General features: G+C 51.1%; 4 protein-coding genes across 4 annotated transcripts; 3 read left to right on the forward strand and 1 right to left on the reverse strand.

Moving 5' to 3' along the window:
• Positions 1-1,436: 1,436 nt before the first annotated feature.
• Positions 1,437-2,258, forward strand: EsH8_II_000218 (lytic polysaccharide monooxygenase auxiliary activity family 9 protein; the record flags this gene model as incomplete). Its single annotated transcript, XM_083263516.1, has 2 exons — positions 1,437-1,605; positions 1,660-2,258. 2 exons carry the CDS (start codon positions 1,437-1,439, stop codon positions 2,256-2,258), a joined length of 768 nt encoding a protein of 255 aa, XP_083120838.1.
• An 11,612-nt stretch (positions 2,259-13,870) lies between these two features.
• EsH8_II_000219 (uncharacterized protein) lies at positions 13,871-15,517 on the forward strand (the record flags this gene model as incomplete). The annotated part of the gene is made up of 6 exons (XM_083263517.1): positions 13,871-14,056; positions 14,173-14,533; positions 14,605-14,722; positions 14,782-14,852; positions 14,924-14,948; positions 15,016-15,517. 6 exons carry the CDS (start codon positions 13,871-13,873, stop codon positions 15,515-15,517), a joined length of 1,263 nt encoding a protein of 420 aa, XP_083120839.1.
• Positions 15,518-19,588: 4,071 nt separating this feature from the next.
• On the forward strand, positions 19,589-20,042 carry EsH8_II_000220 (uncharacterized protein; the record flags this gene model as incomplete). The annotated part of the gene is made up of 4 exons (XM_083263518.1): positions 19,589-19,614; positions 19,676-19,794; positions 19,848-19,858; positions 19,953-20,042. The coding sequence occupies 4 exons, from the start codon at positions 19,589-19,591 to the stop codon at positions 20,040-20,042; spliced, it is 246 nt and encodes an 81-aa protein (XP_083120840.1).
• Positions 20,043-21,212: 1,170 nt separating this feature from the next.
• EsH8_II_000221 (uncharacterized protein) lies at positions 21,213-25,489 on the reverse strand (the record flags this gene model as incomplete). Its single annotated transcript, XM_083263519.1, has 4 exons — positions 21,213-23,153; positions 23,211-24,745; positions 24,798-24,836; positions 25,447-25,489. The coding sequence occupies 4 exons, from the start codon at positions 25,487-25,489 to the stop codon at positions 21,213-21,215; spliced, it is 3,558 nt and encodes a 1,185-aa protein (XP_083120841.1).
• Positions 25,490-25,653: the final 164 nt, after the last annotated feature.

Here is a 25,653-nt window from a genome sequence, read left to right on the forward strand (position 1 = left end):
TTTCGCCGCTTTTTCGCCGCTTTTGTTTCATCCCTTTTCATCTGAATTGGGGCTGGAGTTGTGGCCCGCCCGCCTGCATCCGAATTGATTGCTGAACGTGGGCTGCCCAGGGAGCTAGGACCTATAAGGGCCGGACTAAGAATAACATTAATTAAAGTTCTGTCCTCCCGTGCTCGACTGGACTCCGATGAGCAAGGACAGGCCTGTCTCTGTCGTGTTTCAGGACCCATCGGTTGGTGGCGTACCTCGGGTCGAGTTGCGTGCGGATGACGAGGCCCTGGAACGCCATGGTTTCGCCAGGAACGCGGGTCAACAACCCGGCGTTCAGAGATTGGATTTCCCACTGATTCCTTTGTATTTGGTCTTCGCCTTGCCCATGGCTCACCAAAAAGGGCCAGGCGGAGCAATCCTCCGCGGGTGGACAACCGTTTTTGTCAATGAGCCCCGGGCGCCCGGCCTTGTCTCGTGCGTCATGCATCAACGAATGCCGATCGCCTCAGTCACCCCCAGATTTTCTGCCATTGCTGCTCTCCCGGCACTTGATGACCAGGTTGCAAGCCGTTCGCATGGGACTGGATGGGAGGTGCCGTGTGCACACGCTGTCGCGAGACTCATCAATCTGTCAGCCTGTAAAGGCATACAAGATAAAACGTAATGCCAAAACTTGGTACGACACCAATAGATGATTCGACCAAGGAATGGAAGTTTAGATGCGGCGCCTCCTTGAGTTTCGATTGCCGCTGGTCGGGGCCGCTGCTTGCACAAGGCGTTACCCAGCGCTCAACTTGAAGCGTCGAGGGGCTGACCATGCGGACTCCCCGGTCAACTACACCACTCCGACTGCCGCCTGGTCTCATGCCGCACCTTTCGGGATCCATCCAGGTATGGTGGACTGGTCCAGATTCGGATCATGAGCTGTCTTGTTCCCACAAACGCGGTTGTCCGCAGGCGGTTCCGATGACTCGCCCAACCACAACCCCGGCCCCGATACCACCGACCGTCGATCCCGCCAAGCACCTCCCGTGGGAAATAAATTGTTTTGTGGTCAACATCAGTGGTCCGGGCCCACGTGTATGGACAGAGATACTCCATTATTCGTCGGAACAAGGCCCTCAACTTTCCTTTCACAGAAGATGGAAGAGACTGGAGCTCAGGGGTCAGGAGACGGGACGGGATGACGGCCCATGAATCCACGACGTGGGAGGCCCAACGTCTGAACTTATGGCTCGACAGACGATGGAAGTGAGTATAAGAAAAGCCATCCAGCCGGCGGCTTTCCATCTTTCTCATCCAAGCTTCCCACTTCGTCCTTCACTTCACCTGCATTGCCCTCCAACTCCTACCTTTCTTTGATCTCATTCATTCATTGCTCTGTGAGCTATTCATTCATTCTCTTCGCATCCAAAATACCCATTTTCACCTCACCTACCATCAAGATGTACACCAAGGCCTTCCTCTCCGCTCTGATCGGCGCCTCTGCCGTCTCTGCCCACGGCTTCGTCGAGAAGATCACCGCTGGCGGCCAGTCCATCGACAACTACAACCCCACGTCGGCACCCTACCAGTCCTCGCCCCCTGATGTGCCAGGTTGGGCTGCAGAGCAGCGTAAGTAAAGATTATCGAATGCTGGGTGGAATGGTATGCTAACGGTTGAGACAGAGGACCTTGGATTCGTTGCCCCTGACGCCACCGGCAACGCCGACATCATCTGCCACAAGTCTGCCACTCCCGGAAAGTCCAGCGTCAAGGTCGCCGCCGGTGACAAGATCTCCGTTACCTGGAACACCTGGCCTGCGTCTCACAAGGGCCCCGTCATCGACTACCTCGCCAAGTGCAGTGGTGACTGTTCCAGCGCCACCAAGGCTGATCTCAAGTTCTTCAAGATCGCCGAGAAGGGTCTGACCGGCACCAGCTGGGCCGCCGACGAGCTCCTGAACAACGGCCTCACGTGGGATATCACTATCCCCAGCGACATTGCCGCTGGCAACTACGTCCTGCGCCACGAGATCATTGCTCTCCACAGCGCCGGCCAGGAGAACGGTGCGCAGTTCTACCCCCAGTGCATCAACCTCGAGGTCTCTGGCGGCGGCTCTGCCAACCCTACCGGTGTTGCTGGCACCAGCCTGTACACTGCCAAGGACAAGGGCGTCATCTTCGACATCTACAGTGGTGCCACCAGCTACCCCATTCCCGGCCCTGCTCTGTACACCGCCGCGAAGCGCCGCAGCCACGCCCGCGACCTCTTCATTGTCGACTAAATGGTTCCATGGGATCACGGGTCTATGATGCGAGAATAAACATCAGCGCAAAGATAGACGGCAGGCCTGTCCGATTGCAAACGATTGGGGGGAGGTTGAGCCCCTTGGAGGGAACGCTTTATGCCCGCTTATGATCTGCACTTGCAAGATTTTTACGGGCAAACAATTTTTTTCTTATTCACTGTATATCCCTGTTGGCCTCGACGATCTTTCCTCGGCATTTTGACCTTGGGAATGAGCTTCGGCTGGAGGCAACCCGTTCAAAAAAGCATCGTCAGTGTATATACGAGTCTTAGACGCGTCAATTAGATCTGTTCTGAGTCCGCCATGTTGTCTCCCAATGTTTTGAGTGAAACTGTCCGGCAGCTGTTGTGACACGTCGGTAATTCAAGCCGTAGTGGCTTGGCACGGCACATAAACAATCTGTTCTGGCTGCAGCCCCTGAGATTACCCGATGCAGCAAATTGAACGGCAGGTTGGTAATTTTCTTGAAACTAATGTAGAGAAAGCGAGCTACGAGCAAGCCTCGCGTCCCTGACAAACATCAGACAACCCCATCCCAGCTCTCCACGTTGGATCAGAGTGCATCGTCCAATAAAGATCTTGTTATGACTGCGTTGAATGGCGCCACAAGGCTTGGCGTGCTGACCACAGCTTACTTTTGAGACGCATGCACGTAATGAAGTTTGTCTGGGATACGCTGGACACCATGATCGGGTGTGTGGAGATGCACGGAGCAGCATGTGCCGCTGCCTCGGTTGAGGCCAATGCTTAGGAATTGGAGTATTATGCATTCACCTACCGGGTCATAAGCTGAAAGGACTTCCAGCTGGATCCCAGTCGAAATTATCAAGAGTTCAGCAAAATTTATCTCATCTAGAAGAAAATTACTAGAAGCATTATCAAATCCAGCCTGGGGTGCATGACAAAACATGGAGGATGGGTGAGCATGAGGTTGAGGTCTGGATCACACTCGGTCCCCTCTATTATAGCAGAATCAACGAGGTATCAAACCCATTTCTCTCTAAAACACAGCAGCAGTTTACTTGAAATTTTGGTTCAAAAGTTCTCGTGCCTTTGACGGTAGTCCGTGGTTGTTCATCGGCCGACGTTGTAAAGGTTAGCCGTCCCAAACATAGTTCAGTTATCCGTTCCTGGACAGTTCACTTAACATGGAGGCCTGAAATATGGTCAACAGGGCAAAAAGCAATGGAATCTGTGACAGGATGAAAAGAAAATTGCTTTTTCAAATAACCTTGATACCGGACCAGAGATGCTCCAAAGTTCATTTAATCAAAATTGAAGGTGTATCAAAGAGCAGATAGATGTATTGGGTACCCGGGGGTGTGAAACTAACCTTGATCTTTCTGCAAGAGGTGCTTAGTTGGCGTGGGCCAATAAAGTAATTGGTGAACCGTAGGGAGTAGGGAGGGAGGCATAAGTCTGTGGAAGAGCAATTAACAAGGCTGATATAGCTTGTGGTGCAATGGGCCGTCCTGTTGCAATTTCCCTCAGAGTGCCTATATTACGATCTGGTAGTTATGCAATGAACGTTACATGGAATGCCTCACTGCCTTTCACCAAGTCTAGCATCAGACGTGTTCATTTGCTATTATGCAATTATCAGAAGGTTTCCCCGTTTTCCAGTCTCATGTGCACCTTAGAAAATGAGTTCGTTTGCTAGAAACCCCGAACTATCCTGAGTAAAGATACTAGTCCATAATAGGCTAAGTGGTTCTTACCTCAATCGATGCCCCTCCAATTCAGGTGTCTGATTCTCTACCAGAACGGTCAACACTGGAGGTTGACACCGCCCTTTGCAAGGCTCTTAGTGTCCCTACCATGTCAAAGATGGATGACAAACCCCTTGTGTCAATCATCAATGCTGCGGGGCCGCGTTGAGCAGCCGAAAACCCTGCCTTATGGCACCGCCGCCCACAAGACCTTTGACTATCTTGAAAGCAGTATCCTCTTGTCACGAGACGTTCCGAGAGAGCGACGAGGTCCCGAAGACAAGGGCGAGAACCAGGATAACGAAGAAGGCAATTACGAGGACTGCGTGGTTTGGGCAACTGAGAAGCAGGAATGGGACTGTAGTAAACAATGCTCGAGCCGCCGATATGAGCCTACTCCTTCCGCCCGAACACATGTTGTCTCTGAACAGAACAAACGGCGGTACTCTTTTGTCAGAAAGATAAACCTCAATGAGTGGCGGGCGAAAGCACAAGCTCTACTTATTCCTCGACGGGCGAAACAGCTTGGGCTTCGGCCTAAAGTATCTTTGGTGCTTCCGCATCTGGTCGCCCTGAGTATCTACTCACCCTGCTAAAGCGAGATGATGGTATGAGGGAGCGGATTGGTTCCTGTGAGATGCCATGTCTCACAGCCCAGTAGAGTTGAAGATGGTCCGGCCATTGCCTCTAAGGCGATATCTAAGGTGAGTTTGCCAGGCGACGTAATTATATTGCCACACTCACAGGGCTCTGCGAAGTTCGGTCCTTTTTAAGTCCTTCGTGCGAAGAGACTAATGACTACTAAAACTTGAGAGGTGTCCTCTATCACTGTGATTTCCGGGCATGGAGGCATATCTAATACAGGCTAGCCCAGAGTAACCCTCACCTTTTTCGGTTCATTTTGCCTCCAACGGTCCTGGAATACCCGTCCACAACCTACCCTGTGCCCAATTCCGTCTTCTCCCCTTTGCACCCATAGAACGTTGTAGAACTCGTAGATTGCCCTATCATCCGGACTCTCCAACGGGAACATTAGATTCTCCTCATACTCCCCTTCAGTAATAACTTTATAGTTGTGCGGGTCGTAGCCAGATAAATGATCTGACATACTGGTCCACCATCCGTTGCGGTCAAATTCGGCGTGAAATGGGGCAGCGTCGCGAAATCGACTTTTCCGGAAGACCTTTTCCTCGAAGCACATTGCCATGTCCTTGCGACTCGCACTGCCCTCTGAGATCGCGACGAGTTCCATTGGTGTGCCTCGCTTACACTCCGCATTCCCCGTAAATCGGAGCAGACCAGAAAACACCCTCTCTCGATCTTGCAGAACCATAACCTTTGACAAACTGATTAAATTCTTTTCGTTTAGAACAGGGTCCACGAATGCGATTCTAAGGCCCGCGTAGTGCCGAATCCATGGAAATTCCACAATCTTTAGGGTTGCTGCCGGAAGGAAATATGCATGTTCTGTCTGACAGGACAATAATGTTGGCTGTATGTCGGTATAGATGCCGTTGCTTGGAGTAAGCTTGCCGCTTGGCGTGGACATGTTCGCTGCCGTTTGTTCAACGTCCAAGCATGAGGATTCGGTAAGTGTACTTGAGGACTGCTGGGCGACCTTGTCGACCCGATTGGAACCGACTTCCCAAGTGACAAGGTTCCGTATTTTCCAGGAGCCAGCCTTCCGCTTCCGCAAATAATCGTTCTTGTCAAGACAAAAGCTAGCTTGGAAACTCCAAGGATCCACGAAACACTGCCATCCGCACCATGCCCAGGACGGAAGGGGACGGGCGTTCGTAGATGGGCTGGTTCTTCTGTAGCAACTTTTCAGCCGCTGCCATAGAAGTGCATAGTCGAGAAACATTGTCGGTAAACCATACAGAAAACCACCCGGGAAAGACGGAGCCAGCCGATTTAGAACACCCAAGCATGCTGAAAGACCATCTTTCTCGTCTGTGAATTGGCGTCCGTTGTACGGGCAGATCAGGTCCATGTAGAGACCGAAATCAGGATAGGACGGTACTGAAAACCGCCTTGTAAGCGTCAAATTTGACATGGCAGTCGATATGGCCGAGGAGTTATTTTTGGTAAGCATTCTCAAAGAAAGATAACGCATGTCCCAGACTGTGCATTCGCACTGCCAGAAAGCTGTGCCGCCAGAGAAAAAGATGGCGCGTTTGCTGAGGATTGATTACTGATATGCCCAAGCTCTCTGCGCCCATGCTGACTGAGAGAGTGATATATAGTGGTACTGGATTTGCCGTGTTTTGACCCAATCGTCACTTGCGTAATTGTCCATGAAGTTCTGTTTACACGTGAATTCGGGGTCACTCGGGGTAGCTTTCAGTGAGTCGAAGAGCCCGTATTTCGCTGCCGCAACTATTGTCTCGTAGGCTCCTGAGTAGATCTGGTCCATACGCATTACCTCAGACATGGTTGCGGTCTCTTGGTCTTGGATGATGCACAGTCGATCCACCCAGAGATATCTCTGACCAACTAGATTTGTCAATTCCAAGGCGTCGAGAATAACCTTGGGCAACGAAAATTGATCATTGTGGCGCAATGCACCAGGTTGGGTCAAGATTCCCCTGTTGCTTTCGAGCAATCGAAAGGGCTCCTTATCCTTCGGCGTTGTGCTGTCTTGCCAGGTGTAGCTGAGAGCAACATAATCGCCTATGCTATACCCAGGTACAATGCAGTATTCCCTTGTATCTACAAGCCATGAAGACCTCCCTGGATTTAAAGCGGCACATGTATGCTGACTATCGCAAGTTAGGAGCCACCTTCGCATGTGTTGAACGAAAGTCTCCTGGGCATTAGGGGACATCGAGTCGTTCATGTTGGCCGGTATGTGGTATGCTCAAGATTCGGATAACGAACTAAAGAAAGGTCCGAGTTATTTGGGAAAGGGATGAGAGGTGTTCTAGTATCACGCATTTCCTGGAGAAGGCGAAAAAGAGAAACCGGTCACAAACGCGTAGCCTTGGGAACTCTGCCTAGTGTCGACTTCGTGAAATCTCCATATTTCGAGGACCCACTTCCAGACCACCTATCCCTATAACTAAAATTACCTCGGCAACATCTTCCCTCCTGCGTATTGAACATCAAAACATGAAATATCACAGAGCAATGACGAATAGCCAGTATTATAGTAGTATAAGTATGGTAATAGGTTTCTGAACATGTATCGGAAGTGACCCAAGAGCATCAAGCACTTCTGAGCAGCGTTAGGCTGGTTGAAAGCGCCCCAAAGGAACTTCCAAGCATTTAGGAAAGGATTCCTATATGCATACACGCCTCCGTAACCCTGTGTGATTTCACTACCACTACAATTCTGAAGTATTTCGGTGAGCATTAAGAAGGAAGTTCAATTTGGCATCGACTGAGTTAAGATCTGAATGGAGCATGTCTTTACTGGGAAACGAAGGTCAGAAAGAATGAATAATACGAATGGCAGGAGGGAGTGTCTGAGAGAAACGAGCAATGCCAACGCCATAACCCGTTTGCAGACAGGATATTATCGCAAATATGCATGATTTATGCAGGTGTGTGTGTGGCTGTTGAAACATCGTTCTTTTCTAGCCTTCCGTATGTATCATTGCGCTCTGAGAGGAGGCACAATTGCTGGTGATGGGTGATGGTGTACAGCTGGCAGCAGACTGGATGGGGGACGTGGAACATGACAACAGACTGGCGTGCCTGAACATTAATGTCTACTTAATGGACAAGTATATTGGAAGTATCGCTTTGCTGTCTGGATGGTAGCCGAAAGATGTCTTGGTGCTGTATCTGAACAAAACAGCGTGCGTCGGACACGGGAGACTGACTGCATTGCCTGTGGCCAGTGTATAAGGTAAGGTAAATTACATCATTTGACATTGTATTATCGAACATCTCGGCAAAGCCCATCTAGCTTCGAACATAGAATGATCCAGATCAAATCAGTCTCGCATGTCATCCTAAGATATCGCCGCTTAAGACCTAGGTGAGATGTACCGGCCCCTATCCAACAAACATCTACAACTCAAAGCTAACCTGCGACACCTAGATAATGGCGAATGGCATCAAGACTGTTGCTACCGTTGATTCGATGCTGTTATCGAAGTGGCTAACATATACGTCGACGATTTTCGCGCTGGTAACCCGGAAAAAGTTGCAGAAGCTTTCCACAAGGACGCCGCCATGTACGGCCTCATCAACCCACCCGGGCCCGACATGCTAGCTGGTTCAATTGAGAATTTCTGTGCTTTCATTGCGAAAGGGTAGTAGTGCCACCCAAATCAAAACCCGCAACGATGTCCTAGCAATCATCCAGACAGCTGCTGTTGTCCGTATTGTTATGGAGCTAGACGCTTTGGGCGCCGAACACAATGCACTGAGTTTCTAACCCCCGTCAAGATTTATGACCGATGGCAGGCCACCACGAAAGTCTTCCACAAGTACGGTGCTAAGTTTGGGTCAGGCGGGCCCGACCTAAATGCAGCTCAGGCCAAATCTAAACTATGAATAATAAGGTTTTAAGCAGCGGCCGGGGCATCCTGGACCGATGGCTTGATAAATGCTGGGTTTGCGATTTTTGGACCAGGACCACAATGATCTGGCGTCCCTCCAAGTCTTGGTTCGATGATAGGATATAAATTTTTATTAAGAGATAGACCTTGGTACATAAACTCATCATTTGTTATAAGAAGAAATCAGAGACGTTGAGAACTTATCGTTCCGTCTCGCGAATTTTAGTAACGGTTTATGTTTGGTGTTGTAGTCATGGGAACGGCCCTCACATGGATGGCCAATTAAGCCAGATAAGTTCCCAAACAGTGAAGTTAATCGTCCATAAGGCCTTGCGTTTTCTGAAGCCTTCGCACAATCGAATATTAGTTGAGATACCGCATGCCATTGATTGGGTCTGCTAAACTCCATGCCTGGGCGGGGCCGATAACCTCTCTCCGTCTCGTTATCTGTCGGGGCCATCTTGCTATTGCCATGGCTCCGGGCGGCAGAACAGGGTTGAGCGAAGAAGGTCAGATGGCTAATTACACTGAGAGTTCCGATCGGCCAAGACGCTGATGATTTAGCAGACTGTCATCAAGAACTATTAGCTTACTGATACAGGGAAAGATATCTCTAACGGAACAGATGGAGCGGGCCATGATACGCCGGCAAGATAGTTTGTGAGTGTGGTTCCTCGGCCGACTGGTGGGATCAGAGAATCTCCGCCAGACTTTTCTCAGCTACTTGAAAACAACGAGGGTCTGATCTCTGACTCTGTGAGGGAAATGGGCTTCAAAGCTATCCGTAAATGGGCACGGAGACAGCAGCTATGGTTCTAGTGGACGATGATGGAGGTTACACGGGCGGGGAAACCGAGGTCCCAATCGACGAAATGACTGGCTTCCAGAAGCGCTCAGTTGAGTTCATGCATGGCCAGTCCCCCAGTTGCCAGCCACATATTCTATCAGCATTCAGCCGAACGACAGCATGGGATCATCTGATCTGGTTGTCAGTTCGTCATGATGTACCTCAACTGCCGTCCGTGTTGTCTACTCTGATCTAGTGCCGATCGACTGCGAGCCACGGCAGATTTAGCAGGCGAGCCCACGCCACGTGGCCTTCCATATCTTGACATTACTCCGTTCAGTTCATCTGATAATCCCATCGTGACATGTGGTGCTCACTCGCAAGGCCTCTGAACTGTTAAGGCGTTAAAAGATTCGTTTTTGCCTATTTGATCGAAGCTCTTTGTCGTAGATAGCAGTTTGCGCTGGCTAAGTTTATGGTATCGACGGGCGAGAAAGCCGCCCCTTCGCAAGTTGTGCGGCATTGCTCTCAATGAAGAGCATCTGTCGGTTTCTCAATGAATGGAGGAACTTCGTCTCCTGTTCATCTGCCGGGCGCGGCGCGATGGATGGCAAATGGCTTCACATTCCGAAGCCATCACTAGCAACTGATTGACGGAGGAAATGGCACATGGTCATATCCTGCGGGCACTTGCAGCATCCCCTCCGTCGCCACATCGATCGCCGGGAGTTCTCCAGGCTCTGGCCTCCTAGTCCTCCCAGTCTGGCATCGTCTTATGCAACCCCGCTCTGCAAGCAGCTCCGCTCCGCCACACCAACGAACCCCCCCCCCTGGTCCTCACTGGGCTTTGTTTGCTCATCTAGGTAGTCATTTCAATTTCGTTCTCCATTGGCGGAACAGTGCCTGCCGGCTGCCGCCCCTTTGACCTCTTGCCCATATCTTGATGGGCCGGCGGCACACTCGACGAGTGCTCAAGCACAAGGTCCTCGTGACGACGCAATCAATGTTGCATACCATTCAATACTTTTTTGCCTTATCGAAACTGTGCATATCTCGGGATCGGACTTCTCCGCTTCTCCCGCGATGATTAGGAATCCAACTTCGGTATATGTTGCGCCGCGATTGCTTAATCAAAGTTACTTTAAGCTAAAATTTCAGCTCGCCAAAGGAATTGGGAGGCCCGCCACGACTCGAGCCTTGGCCAAGCCACCTACTGTCATGCGACAGGAGGACCGGGTGGTCTGTCTCGCGCCACGGGATTCTAGAAGGCCGCCGTCAGCAAGGCAGCGCCGGGTGGCCATGCAAGCTCCGTAAGTGCCTCGGACGCCTCGCACAGCAGCCGTTCCACCGGCGAAGCCCGTTTGTTTAATGATGCGTGCCACAAGCAAAGTGCTTGCCTAGCGTGTTGGGCTTTTCCTTGACCGGAGTGAGACCCGCTAGCTTCCCCGGGTATTAACACACACTAGAAGGCATAAGCTCTTGCCCCCAAGGTCGGGTGCATAGCTCACCCGTTGGAGCCAAGACGCCGGTTCTCGTGTGCCTGGGGGGCGCATTTCGCGCTCAATTGCGCTTATCCGGCGATGGCATGCCTCTTTGGGGTGCCATCTCCGACACGGACGGGCTTGCGTCGTGTCGTCACCGGCTGACGAGGTACCTCTCGCCTATCGCTAGTTGGTCCTTTAAATCCGTTCGCTACCAAAATAAAACCCTCCCTTGGCCGAGGCAAGGCATTGCCAGGCAATTTGCGGGAAAGGAGTCCCTCTTCTCGCGTGGCGTCAGAGTTGGTTCATTGGGCTCCCGAGTCCCGCCACAGTCATCCTCCTAGAATTTCGCGAAGCCAGAGAGAAGCATGAACTGGATACAAACCCAAAAAAAGGCCCCCACACGTATTCCGCTTAGGTCTGGGCCTTTACACGTGGAACATGTAAGGTTTGGCCAGAATCTTCACGATGTATCGGCAACATCATGGAGCCCTCTTTCTCGCCGTACGCCGCTGTCGAGGGAGACAGACCCCATCAGCATTGCTACGGAACAATATTGTGCTTTCCTTGGGGCTCCGTCTCTGTGCAACGTCGGCCCTCTCTCTATGAATCGGCCATAAAGATCCCCTGGGAACGACCGAGCCTTCCATGCCCGAGCGTGGCCCGCTTTGGGCGGCATGTGGCCATATTGACCCATTATGAAATTTGTCGTTGATGTAGTACCGCGCGGGCTCTCCTCCTATGTATGTGTCCGACCCTGACAGGAGGTCTCCAACAATGCACCCCATTCTGCCCACAGTCGGGGAGAAAAAATAAAAAAGGGTCAGATGCAACTGCCGCGCAAGAGAGAGAAAAAGGAAAGATGTGGGAAACAAAAAAGGAAAATAACGTACGAAAAACTCCCGAGTCGTCTCCTCTTTTCCTGAGACTCGGTTCCCACAAATATACCGTCGACACATGTCACCAAAATATCCCGACCCCGGCCATGAGTGCCATAAGTTGAGCATTCGGCCGAATCATGGGCAGTGAATGCACCGTCCAACGCTCAGCGAGAGCCGGGCACGGCGTTGGTTTGCTTTTTTCTCCCCCTCCCTTTTCTTCTCGTCCCGTCACCAACTGCCAATGCGGACGCGGCCTCTAATCAAGGATAGATCAGCATGGAGGGGTAAATTTCTATCTTATTTGCCTCCCCTCGGTACCCAATTCTGGAACAATCCCGGTCCAGATTTCGGTCACATCAAAAGTGTCAAAAGTTGGGATGGGGCGGCGGACGGTGACAGCCGCGCGGCCGCGGAAATACCGGTAACGACAAGTCGTGAGACAATGACAGCTCGAGTGCAACACTGTCAACGCCCGGTATCCGTTAGCACGGGAACGAGGGGAAGGAACATGGCCGAAGCCAGAGCCGGTTCTGGGACCTCACTGCTGGAATGATCCAAACGTCGTTCTGCTCACGATTCCACGTGGCCGCACGGATTGAGTAAAGAGCCGGGATGTGGGAAAATTGTACCACGTATAGGAGCACACTCAGTCAGCCCCCTAAACCGGGGTGGAAAAGAGACCACCAGGTAGGAGTCTTTCGCCACGATCCTCCATGTCACCCGAAATCGCGCGCCCAACCTCAATGTCCGTGCTATGTTCCCTTGTCGGGTTCGACGATGCACTTACGTGCATTCTGGGAACACCAACAACCCAATGCCACTGGCTGGAGGACCACGAACCTGGCTCCGAACTGGGTTCGCGGGAGCAGGCCGTACGCACATCAGTCACGAGCGATAAAAACCCAACACGTTTAGTGGCCATTGAGGCCCTCGGTGGATATGGAAGAAACGATCTGCCGGGATACGGAGGTTGGTGGAGTGAGTGCGAACCGGGACATGGATGCATGTCTCATCTATATCGTCCAACATGAGTCGACAGCCACGCCAGGGATCCCTGGTTTAAAGCGGGGGTTGATGCCATCGCCGGGCGGACCAAGACTCCATTCTTGGTGACGCCAAGGCGAATGCGCTTGAAACCACAAGCCAAACAATTAGTACCGTTAGTGCGGTCCAACCCTAACCGCGTTGAGGGGGAGAGACCACTGATCATCGCTGGGTGGTAGTCAGCGGGAGTAGCCCCGTCGAGGTCGCAGAAACATCTACAGCACTCCTTTGCACAGCCCGTCCTCCAGACAGACCGGGAGTTTGACTCAACAATGGTCGTGCATCCCAGTCGTGACGACCACTCTGGGGGCGACAAGAGAGCAGCTATCCGCAGTTCCAGGGGCAGCGTAGTTTCAGTGAGTTGCACCGCTGCCTCTATCCGTCCAGCACCTCGCCGTCGTATAGCCTCATGCCTCCACCATCAGGGCTGGAGGCCTTTCCATCTCCAACTTCCCAGGAGTCCGTCCCAGCATCCATCCTTCCCGAGAGCTCACCTGCCCGACTCGCTCCTTAACCTCCGTTTGGTGTGGTTCAGCCCGTCAAGTGGACTGCATAAGCTCCTTGGCAACACCCGACTGCGCAATGTACCTCTGCCGGGCGTCTTTCATGGCAGTGTACATTGCTGGGAAACACCCCCATCCGCATGGCCAATCGGCCAGTGCTGCTGTTGCGTACTGGTGGAGAAAAGTCGCACACTAACGTCTGCAACCCCGGCTGTTCATATATTTCCAGGAGTCTTCGCTTTCGCGGGCACGGAGGGGTCCGCCAAGTCTAGAATCTCATGTTGGTGGGAGATACTTGGCAGCACCTTGTATCCCCTTCCTTTTCTCGCTTCCCTGCTCCTGTTGGCGTGCTGTTTATGCCTGGATGTTGCCTGTGCTTGATCCTGCGCCGCACTCCCACACCTCTCCTCATTTCTCTTCCTGCAGCTAATTCATTTGATTAAGCCGTCAGTCACACTCTTTTTACCTTTTTTGACTTTCCGTTCCCGCGCCTGGTCGCTTTTTCCTTCGTTTGGTTCGCCTTTTTGATTCTACTTCTCCCTCCGCCTTCCCTCTCTTTTCTTCCCGTCCGTGCCGTGTGTTCGCCGCCGCCCGCCCGCCCGCCACTCATCCCTCGACTGCTCAACCACATTTCGAAGGTTTGCGGCTCACGGCCCAGCCCAGAATGTAACGATGAGTACCGAAACTCGGAACCACGATGACACCGTTCACACCTTTGTGAACCCCATGGTGGAGCTGAATGTTGGACTATGGTGTCTTTTTGCCGGTGCGACTGTTTTCCTCGCACTGCGACTTTGGTGCAAGATCACGAGACGACACGGGCTGTGGTACGATGATTACATTCTTGTGGTATCCTGGGTGAGTTGCATCCCCCGCGCCAGACGACGATGCACGGCTTCTGCGAGCTGCTGCATCCCTTGGGCGACGAATCCGGCACTCATGTGCACCCTTATCATTTACTGATACCGCTTCAGTCGATTCTTCTTGCAAATAACATTTTGATTGTATACGAGTTCGCGACCGGTTATGTTCTCGAAGACTCGACGAAACAATGGGACGACCGCATGCACATTCTTATCAACATCTCATCATGCGGCACGCTGATTGGGCAAGCATGGACCAAGACGGCCTTCGGAGTCACCCTTCTCAGAATGAGTAACCAATGGCAGCGATGGGTATTATGGTTCTGCATCGTCACGATGAACCTTTACATGGTCGCCAAGGTCTTCCTCCAGTGGGGAAAGGTCTGCGGCAGCAAAAGCTACGACGCCGACTTCCGCCTGGATTTCTGTCTCCAAAAGGCATTCCGCAACGACTTCAAGGAGGGTGGAAATGGTGAGTTTCTGGGCCCGGTCGATGAAAGTTTTTTTTGAGATTCGTTCAATGGGGCTGACCTCGGCGTTTAGTCTACAACATTATCATGGACTTCGTCTTCGCATGTTTCCCATGGTTGATCACCCGGACTCTGGAGATGAGACGTGCAGAGAAGGTCGGTCTCTGCATCACGATGAGTTTGGGAATGATGTGAGTTGAACTTGCTCGAGTCATGCGGTTCGTCGGGCACAAATCTAACCCAACCACAGCGTCGCCATCGTCTCGGCCATCCGAGTCGGTTGGAAAGATGAGGGCAACGACCGTGACCCTTACTACATCTGTAAGTCCGCACCTTGTTTGCCATGAGATTTTTTTTTTGTTTGTTTGCATATGGCTAACATTGCCCGATAGACCGCAACGGCATATCCCAAGTCTGGTGAGTATTTTTAGAATGCCGAGTTTCCACGTCTCCACTTGAGGACGCGTCCACTAAGATTACGCAGGTACTCATCCGAAGTTACTGGCACCATCATCGTGCAGTGCATCCCAATTCTGCGCCCAATCCTCCGGGAAATCCACACCTCCCTGACCTCGAAGAGGCTCGAGTCCACCACGGCGGACGGCCGGAGCACGACGTTCGGAAGCAAGCTCAGCAGCGGCAAGCGGATGTCGACGGGCATCAACAACAACGACAAGCAGGGCGCCGAGAGAATCGCGCTGCGAGAGATCCCCGAAGAGTCCGGCGACGACGCCGGCTATTGGAAGAAGCCCAACCAGTCCGCCTCGTCATCGCCATCGGAAACCGACTTCAAGCCGCGCCCGCCCACGGCGCCGCTGCCCGACATGTGGCCGCTATCAGGAGGCGAGGGCCCGGACCTCAACGGCTCCCAATCGGGGAAGAGTTTGGATTTCGAACACGACCCGCACTCGATATCGCATCTGGATGTTGAGCAGGGGCATGTTCAGCAAGGGCTATCGCCGCCACCGCCCCGCAGGTTTCCTTAGGAACGATTAGGAAATCGATGTTACGACAGGAGGCAAGACCCAGGGCTTTCCATCCACAAGATGAGATTGGACTCCATCTCCAGCAGGAGAGATTAATCAAACTTCGAATCATTGAGAAAGAGCGCGCAACAAAGACACCATAACCACGCCCACCTTACATCACACTACCTAACCCTTCACTTCGCCCTTGGCGCCGACAAGGGCGTTCCGAAGGTCGCCACACACAGCGACTTTACCGGCTCAGGGGCCACACAATCCCTCGTCTTGGCTTTGACAGCCATCCTCTTTGTTGCGCACACGCTCTCTATCTCACCAACGCTCGTCGCGATCGGCGTGGTCTCAAGTCATGACAAAAAAACACATGCCGTTGGATACGAAGCTCGTCAGGGAACATCCCCGACAGAGAGACCAAAAAACATTATCGGAGTTCATGGATGGTATGGGGAGGCACTGGGGTGTGGGGAAATAAATCCGGCGAAAAATAGCCCTTGTATATTACTCGCGTTGTTGGGATCGGCAGCGAGATTGTTGTACCTACTTTATTTTTTGACGATTGGGCAAATGCAATTTTGTTCCAATCAGTACATATTAGTTAAAGCAAAAAAACACCCAGTTATCTCGAGCGGGAAACGTATCGGCCGCGCCGGCCACCCCCTTGTGTGCCCTCTCCATTTCCTTCCCCGATGTGAGGCTGAGCAAGCCTCAAAACAACAATCCGGGGGGGCGATCTTCGCAGTCGGACCCGGTTGAACCCAGCTGATGTGGCACGACTTGTCAAAACGTTGACATCCCACCCCGGTCGGCCGGATCAGGGTTGGCACCTGTCGACCTGCGACAGAAAGGGGGGGCTATGACATCAAAATCCCCCGCGTCATCGGTCAATCACTGCTTGTGGCAGCTCGTTCTCTGTCACCGAATGCAACCACACCGAGACATGCACGCGCGACTGGATGGAAACCCTGAGTGTCAAGTGAGAACATGTTCGTCTCTATGGCTGTTGGCTCATCGACTCAGGCACACACACACACCCAACTCTTTTTGGTCGGAAGACGGTTTGGCGTGTTTGGAAATGTGCGGGTGGCGCTCCAAAAGGGAAAAAAACCTTCCTATCTCGGTCGACGACATGACCTCAACGGGAAGGCAAACGGCTTTTGTTCAGCCACTCGTATGGAGGCTGTCAATTGAAACAGGAAAGGGGGCTCTGCCTCCCCCGGGATATCCGCGCGTTTGAGAGGGTCTCCTCGGCTCTCTATTGATACATTCCTAGAGGTCTCTCAATCGCAACGTTTTCACCCGTCTCTTGCTCCTCTCGGATGCAATTCAAAGACCTTCGACAAACGGCCCGGGAATCACGAAACCGTGCGACCGGGGGGGTCGGTGTGGTGCGGGTGGGTTTTGTCTTCTTGCATCTCAACCTGGCTGTTGTGGCTGCGCAAAACATCACGAGAGGGAAAAAACTGGAGTCTTTAACACGGCTATAACGGGCAACCGGCGCACAAGGGTTTGCACGTGCAATCGCCGCGACCCTAGAGAACATCATATGATGCAGCATATCGCTGGTCGAGGCGGATCTCCGGCCCCCATGTTTGATCGTCAGTATAAGCTTGTTGAAACTCTGCAACCATATGTGTCACAACTATGACCTTCCGGATCAAGGGTGCCGGGAGATGTGTCGAAGCGACTCGGGCTGCCTCAAGCAGAGTCACGATCCGCACTACGCTCAACGACGTAGACTTTGGGGAAAGTAGGACTGACGACGCCCGTTGGCGTCGGCGACGAAGCTGGGGCGATGAAGCAGGTGTTTGGGGTGGGCACGCAATACGCTCTCCCACTTCTCTGACTCTCGCACTTGAGGCGCTGGTTTCAGGAATTCACCGTTGCAATGAATAATTCGATTGTGGAAAATACACAGTTTGGTGTGGAACTTAGGAATACCCGTGAAATGATGTCCTCAACATTGAAACCCGACAAACAAGAGCAATTGCGACTAGCCATTGTGACGGTCCTTGATACAGATTTCCCTGGGCGCCTGCATCTTTTTTTGACGAAAGCCTCAAACAGCTAGTGCGAGCTCTCAAGGCACTCATGATTGTATGTTAAATGGTGCATTGACTTTCTGTTGTCATTCTATGGTTGAAAACCGAAAGAATATTCAAGCCTTGTTCAATATCACTCAATCCTAACCAAATGATATCCTAGCGATGAAGAGGCTTCATTGCGTCTACCATCTGGTAACCTCCGAACAATACGAGAAAACTTTCCTTGTGAGACATCGTAAAAGACTTGCTTTCGATCAAAATATGAGCTATTGGCTATCGTTATATCCAAGTCAACATTGTGATCTGCGCGGCGTTGTAGCTTTGGACTGCTACTACCAGTGCCCGCCGCCTCAGACATATGATCATGTCTCACGGTTGCAGTCCACTTACATTCTCATCACTACAGAGACAGAAAGACATAAGCAAATGATTCCTACCTATTAACACAGCTTTATATTTCTGTTGGTGTCACGGGATACCTGTACAGGTCGGAAATCAAAATAGGTCAATGCGTGAACTGGTTCTGGATTCGTCTGTGTGTGTAGAAGAGAAAGCAGGAAAGTTGACAGCAGCAGCAGCAGTAGCAGTAAATATATAGCTGCTGACAGGTCGGAGGTCGGATTTCCGGGTTGCGCTGCGGCGGCCGGCTGCCAGCTGCTTCTGACCACCTGCTCGTATTCGGGTCAGGTAATCCAACACTTACTATTTGTCCTCTGTATATAGACAGATCCACTATGTTTAATTAACATCAAGTGTTGTAAACTTATTAATAATACTTAAAGTATCTAATTAGATTTTAATTTTAATTTTCTGTAATGCTCCTAAGCCTCTATTAGGTAGTGTAAAACATGGTTTTGGTGGTGCACTGCGGGATGATTCTAGACTTTTGACACGCTTCTGTAGGTTTGGAACGCTTCACGCTCAAATCCGGGAAGCAAGATCATAAATCATCAAAGTTGACTTGGAAGAGCGACGAAATTTGTACAGGTCGGTAGATTGCATTACAAACATCTGCGAACAATGTCCCTCCTCCCATAGTTTTAGCAAGCCTTGCGGATCAAATAAAAATACCCTCCAATACCAACCTAGGATTTTGAACTAGGCAGTACATATGAGAGTTCATCCGGTTGTCAGATATAAAAGTTAAGTAGATCCATCCACGAGAGACCATTATAAGAAGTTTTTACCTTCTTCTTGGCGCTAACCAATCGAGTGAGGCTGCTGGTACACATCCCTTTGACGACTACAATACACCGTTTAGCGCGAAATTGGCTGGCCCTTGCGTGACGAGTTTATGGTATTATAAAAGCGGTTGGTCTTGAGCATCTACACTAGTTGGTGTTATCCGCCGAATTCCCGGCTTGCGCGGAAACGTTAAATGGCATAGTTGTGGTGGTCAAAGAGATGACTCAACCACCTTCAGCACTATATGAATACAAGCAGGCGAAGCTAGCCAGGTCGATCCCAGCAACCGCGCCGCTTAAATCGATGTCAAAACCTAAACCGTTCATCCGGTACTCTGAACAGACTGAAATGCCGACCGTGATGAAAAGGAAGCCCTCTTGGCGCATTATCACTGACTCCCTTAGATCTAGGCCAAGACAAAGACAAAATGATTAACTGACCCGCGCTTCGCAGCTTTCTGGGGGAAATGACCTCGATCTGTAATCCACAAGGACTGAAAATGGGGTATAAGTAGCAAGAGAATTCTCACAGCTCCCATTGCTGTCGACAGGACCCTTCCAAACTGTCAGAGGTATTGTCAAGCAGAGTAAGGGGCGCAGTATCTTCGTATTCGGAGGTAGGTCGTAGATGAGACTATTGCTGAAAGCTGCCCCCCTTGGATTGCCTCGGGGCAATCCAAGCTTCTTATACCCGTCGCTGCACCCTCCTCTAGATATCTCCAGCCTAGATCCTTGCGCCCTCGCTGCTTGCTCCCCTGTAGACCCTTGGTGTCGTCTTAGATGCCTGACACAAACACACTCATCGTCGACAAACCCTCGCTTCAAACAACAAAAATCGCTAAATCACAATGCTTCCGTCGTTCGCCTTTCTCCTGTACGTTTGCTCCAGGACCATGTTCTGCCTCTGCCGCCCTACTGACAAAATTACTCCACAGCACTCTCGCAGCCGGCGCCGTCGCCCAGCGGGAGATCTCATGCTTCTGCCGCGAACAGGCCTCCCAGCGCATCCGCGTCGACTGGACGAGCAACGCCTGCAGTGGCCGGGGGTATATGCGTAAGTGATTCCCGTTAGCTTGCCGAAACTTTCACTAACAGACTTCTTTTCAGGGGGCGATGCCGTAAGTCTTCTACGTTCTCTCCTGAGGGCTCGTCGTCTTCGGAAGATGCGCGTAGCTTCTTTGTTACCGATCATTTCTCTGACTTTTTCTGCAGTGCATCCTCGTCTCCGACCCCACGAGGAACAACGATTTCCAAAACCGCTGTCTTGAGGAGAATGGCCTGCAAACAGCGGAGTGCGGCTAGTTTGCAGAAGCAAAGGCCTGGTTCGAACCTGTGATTTGAAGGTTCTGCCTTGTTTTTATTGTATATACCTAGTCTTAGAGAATTCAGTTCTTGATCGCTTGAAATTAGCTGGGTCCAGCCCTCTAGGACTCTACAATTTCTGATCGGCGATTTGTAAATGCACCTGGCCAATACTTGATATGCACGATTCACGAGACATAGCTGGCAAGATTTTTGCTCGGGCAGAAGAATTTAAATCTACAGCTTCTTATAAGAGATTTAACAAGTTATCCGATGCAACAAGGCATAAATAAACACACCGTGGTTGAGTTACGCCAGCCTGCGAGTGTACAATCTATTCGTACGATGATGAAATTGTAGCGACGATGTTATCAGCACATATACGAGTAAGATGAAGAGGCACAGCAACGATTTATCAAAATCTATGAGATAGACAAACGTCATATTTTTCATCAGATATTGCTTCCAGCTCACTGCAAGGCATGACGCGCTTGGCTTTGCAGGACAAGATGTGGGAAAGGGAAGTACAGAAAGAATTCGTGAAGCTCAAAGAAAGCCGTCACATATTTCTGGTATGGGCCTGTGGAAAAACTTCTGGCCTGAATCGCAGTATGGATCGTTGCATGGATCGATGTGATCGTCTGTCTGTGCCATGCCAAGACGATACTGGGATGGCAAGGTTTGCCATTTAATCAAACAAAAATGTCTGGCTCCAAGTTTGCTTGTTTGTTCTTTTTGGGGGCCAACACTCATTAATTTGATTTAGGGTTTGAACTGTTGGGTAAATAAATGGGCTACGTAAACCCAAAAAAGGAATACTCCGATTGACTACCCGATTAGACAAGATTGAAGTCATTTCCAGAGCCACCATGAAGCATGTACATCCCCACCTGCCATCCCACGGGCACAGCCTTCCTCTTGATTTAACATCTCGTCAGCTGCAACGCCTGCATTACCTCGGTTTTTATTCGCAGCAAGGCGGCCGGCGTTGTCGTGAAGAGGACCGCAGCAGTTGAGACTATACGCTTGAACCGGTGGTGTTTTTGTCTCGCGAGTAGCATACACGAACCTGATTCTCCCTACGCCTTTCATGTGATACGCTATGCCAAGGAAGAAAAGACGGTGTTGAACTAAGAATTAAAAGAAACGAGAAAAGAGGAAGAGAGACTGCTAGACAAGCAACTCGCCCTCCGAGAATCGAAAAACCAAAACCCGACCTGAATCGCAGCCAATAGCCAGCATAGAACCTATTGAAACCGTTTTAACCGGCCGGTATTCTGGCGGCAGCCAGAGTAGGTTGACAGAGTCTCTTGTAATCCACATGTTGTCGGCGCTAACTGCATAACCATACAACTGAGGCATTTCAGTCGTACCGGTCAGCCGTTGTGATACTGTCTTCGCCGTACATAAAGCAGTTGTTCTTTCTAGGCCGACAGCACCCAGTTCTTTACATAGCTGCAGGGCAATTCTTGGATAGGAAATTTCCGAAATGTTTTGGCCTATAACAAGCGTCCGGAGGCAATGGCCTGTAGCAACATCCCAGGCCTTGATAGTTTGATCCCACGACGCCGATACCAATTGGGTGCCATCGCCTGTAAATGCTATCGCATGGACAGGTCCTCTATGGCCGTTGAGTGCCTGGATAAAGTGGCCTGTGGCAACGTCCCAAACCCTGATGGTTGTGTCATCTGATGCTGATGCTAGCCGCCTGCTATCGCTTGAGAAGGCTACCGACTTGACATAGGAGCGATGGCCCTCAAGGGTATAAAGACACTGGCCCGTCGCGCTGTCCCAGACCCTAATAGTTTTATCATCTGATGCTGATGCTAGCTGCCTGCTATCGCTCGAGAAGGCTACTGCGTAGATAGCGCCTCCATGACCCATAAGAGTACGAAAACACTGGCCTGTTATGCTGTCCCAGACCTTAATGGTGCGGTCCCAAGACCCTGATGCTAGCTTCCTGCCGTCTCCTGAATAGGTGATTGAGTTGACAGGACTGCTATGGCTCTCAAGCGTCTGGAAATATTGTCCTGTGGCACCATCCCAGACCTTAACGGTACAGTCTGAAGACCCTGATGCTAGCTGTGTGCTACCGCCTGAGAAGGATACCGAGCAAACAAAATCGCTATGGCCTTTGAGGATCTGCAGGCAATTCCCTGTAGTGATATCCCAGACCTTGATAGTTGTACCATTCGGTACTGATGCCAGCTGCATACTATTGCCTGAGAACGCAATAGCTTCGCCGTAGGCCTCAAGCGTTTGGTGACACTGACCTGTGTTGATGTCCCAGATCCTGATGGTTTTATCACGTGATGCTGATGCTAGCTTCTTGCCATTGCGTGAGAAGATTACTGTATAGATATTGGCTCTATGGCCCTGAAGAGTCTGGAGCCACTGGCCTGTACTACTGTTTCTGATCATTATGGTATTATTTTCTGATTCTGAAGCCAATCGTGTGATATCGTCTGAGAAGGCGACTGAATTGAGGTTGTTGCAACAGCCCTCAAGTGTCCAGAAACACTGGCCTGTTGCGCTGTCCCAGACCTTAATAGTGTCGTCATACGATGCTGATGCTAGCTGACTGCTATTGCACGAGAAGGCCACTAACTTAATGGGGAGCACATGGCCTTTAAGCGTCCGGAAACACTGGCCTGTACCGCTGTCCCAGACCTTAATAGTTGTATCATCTGATGCTGATGCTAATTGTTTGCCGTCGCCTGAGAAGGATATTGAAATGACACGGTCGCTATGGTCCTCTAGCGTTTGGAGACACTGGCCTGTAGCACTGTCCCAGACCCTAACAGTATTGTCATTTGATGCTGATGCCAACTGCGTGCCATCGCGTGAGAAGGCTACTGAATTAACGCGCTCTCTATGGCCCTCAAGCGTCTGTAGGCAAGGATTCCAATCATCCTCCATAGCAGGCTTCTTGGCTACCCATGCAGGCTCCTCATGGCGAAACAGCTCCCTTATTGCGCTGCGTATTGGGCTGAAGATGAGTGCTGAAGTGTATACTTGAAGGGGGCTGACTTCGATACTCGATCTATGCGTACGAAAGAACCGTAGTCCATCATAGGCCAACTTTTTAAGCTGGGGTGTCTCCTCTGATACCTGCATATTGTTAGCATTGACGATTTTTCGATGCAAGGGTTGTCTATCGAGATGCACCTGAGTTAAATGCACCAGTTTGGACATCTGAAGGATGCCCTCTGACACGCTCCTGAGAAGGCTGAGCGCCTCTAACCAGTGAAGGTAGTGCTGTTTTAAGAATGCGTGAACTAGTCCGCCATCCTGGAGTACTCGGTCGCACTGTCCCAGCTCGACAAGATCCCCAGCCACCAAATGGTTAACCCAGTAAATACAGGAATACTTAGTGTGCACTAGTGGGTTAGATGTAGGCGGCTCAACACGATTGATGGGGAATCCTGGTGAACGTAGATTGTATAAATCTCGCCGGAGCGTCCTCGACATAAGCTGGATCGATCTCAAGGCGATATCCTTTTGTGTTATGTAATTTAGATGGATTCGTTTGGATTCGTTGTTCAGTATGAAGTCCCTTGCTGACTGATGTATGAAGTTGATTACCCCCTCCTGAAGAGTCAGTAGAGACCCGCAAAGTCCAATGATCTCTATTAGGGATTCATCATCATTAGGGAAGTCTTCTGGTAGGTCGACAAGAAACCTTAGCTCTTCTAAGTGAAGAGGCCGATATACGGTCGATACAAGGCTCAGTATCTGACTGCAGAGATCGGCATCTACTGAGTCAAAGAGATGGTCTATCATCCGTACGTATAGTGAATTAAGCCCGGGCGGAAACGTATGTAACTTTGCACGCGTATGCCATCTCCGGACCTTTGGATCTGCTAGCTCTTGGCAGACTAGGGAAACCCAAAGGAATGTGTCATTTGCGTTAGACGCCAAGTGCTGTTGGACAGCATCTCTTGTTTTGTTGTCGTAGTTTTTCCACTGTGCTAGCTGGTGCACCTTGTACTGGATGTACCTGCTGACGGCGGCCGATATTGACTGTTGATTTAGCTCTAGTTGAATTTTCTGTGTGGCATCAGCCAGGGCGTCTTCAATAACCGGCCAGTTGCGGCTGGATACGATTAGCTTGGCGTGGGTTGAGGAGGGTATTTGGATGACCAAGTGTAGGAGCTGCGAAAGGTCTATCTGGCACTCATCGAGTGCGTCGATAACTAGGTAGGTGTTCTTCTGTAGGCTCAGCTCTTCCAAGATGCTAGTAAACATCTTAGACAGAACGTCCCAACTGTTAACGTCCTCAAATAGCTGTTTGCCCGCATGATCGTACTTCTTCCGTACGTGCTCAATAAGCGACGGTTCTTGATCGAGGAGCTGGTAGATAAGACCGCGAAGTACGACCGTTGCATTATTCAAGCGCGCATCGGCCGCTTGGCAGAAAAAGTAGGATAGGATACGAGTATCTGCAGGCAGCTTCTCCAGCTCATCAATAATACCGCAGAGTAACATGGTCTTGCCCTTGCCGGGGTCGCCTTTGATCCATAGTAGGCGGCTCTGCCCGCCATCGCGCCATCGCCGGAAGTCGTCGTGTTCAAGGATCCAGCGGTATGAATCTTGCAGCAGGCCGCCCTTGGTACGTTCAATGCGCGCCTTATCGTCACGCGGGTCGGTAGGTCGCAGGTCGACAAGGAACTTGGTATCTTGTTCGGAACGGTCATGGACACCTGGCCAGCTTGTTAGTAGTAAAATTTGGACGACAGAATCTCAACCACTGACCGATATTTACATTTCCGGTGACGTTGAAGCCTCCAGAGCCTGAGTGCAAAATCCCTTGTCCATGAAATTCCGACCGAGGGCCGGGGCTCCGTTGACTGGTGGCTTGCCCCGCTGTCGCCATTGGAATGCATGAGTTTCTGTTTAACTCGACACTATGAAGTCTGCAAGTCTCCTTCCACTGCCCCGTAGGAAGCTTGTTTGTAATACTGCCGCCGCTTGGGCCTGTCGTCTTCGCACAGTCGGCGGGACTATGGACTGACGAGGAGTTTGACAGGCTGTTTTCTTCACATTACGAAATGGAAGCATCAGGCTGAGCAGCGGCGGGCGGCTAGCGAACCAATGGGAATCTCGGACTGCACGGAAACGAGAGGTGTCAGAAGCCGCAGACTGTCCGTCATTGGCAGGCTTCCAGCACGCTACCCCTGTAAACCGCTCATCCTTCTTACTTATCATGAGACCGGCCAACTCCTACTGCCCCAGCCCCAGCCCTTGGCCACGGGTCGAAAGCATGGCAATACAGGACTGGCTGAAAACCTACGAATAATACACCATTGTGGTGGTATGCGCTATTGAGTTCAAGATGAGCGCCGTCTGATACATGCTCAACAGGAACACTCCAGTCTGCCGATACAAGAAGCTACTTACCTACATAGGTCTGATGGTATCCGCTGCTGTATCTGATGTGCAAGCATTTTAACAGATGTGGCGCCGGTCCACGACAACGGGGCCGGCCGCCAGCCATGCTTTCCGCGGCACGGGCACCCAGCATCTCAGCTCCAGGACTTTCTCCGTTAGAAACGAGTTGAATAACGGGGATTGCCAGATGACGTGAAGGATACATGCTTGAGCCATAAGT

The sequence above is a fragment of the Colletotrichum jinshuiense genome, chromosome 2 (assembly GCF_051148585.1).
Source record: "Colletotrichum jinshuiense chromosome 2, complete sequence".
NCBI lineage: Eukaryota > Fungi > Ascomycota > Sordariomycetes > Glomerellales > Glomerellaceae > Colletotrichum > Colletotrichum jinshuiense.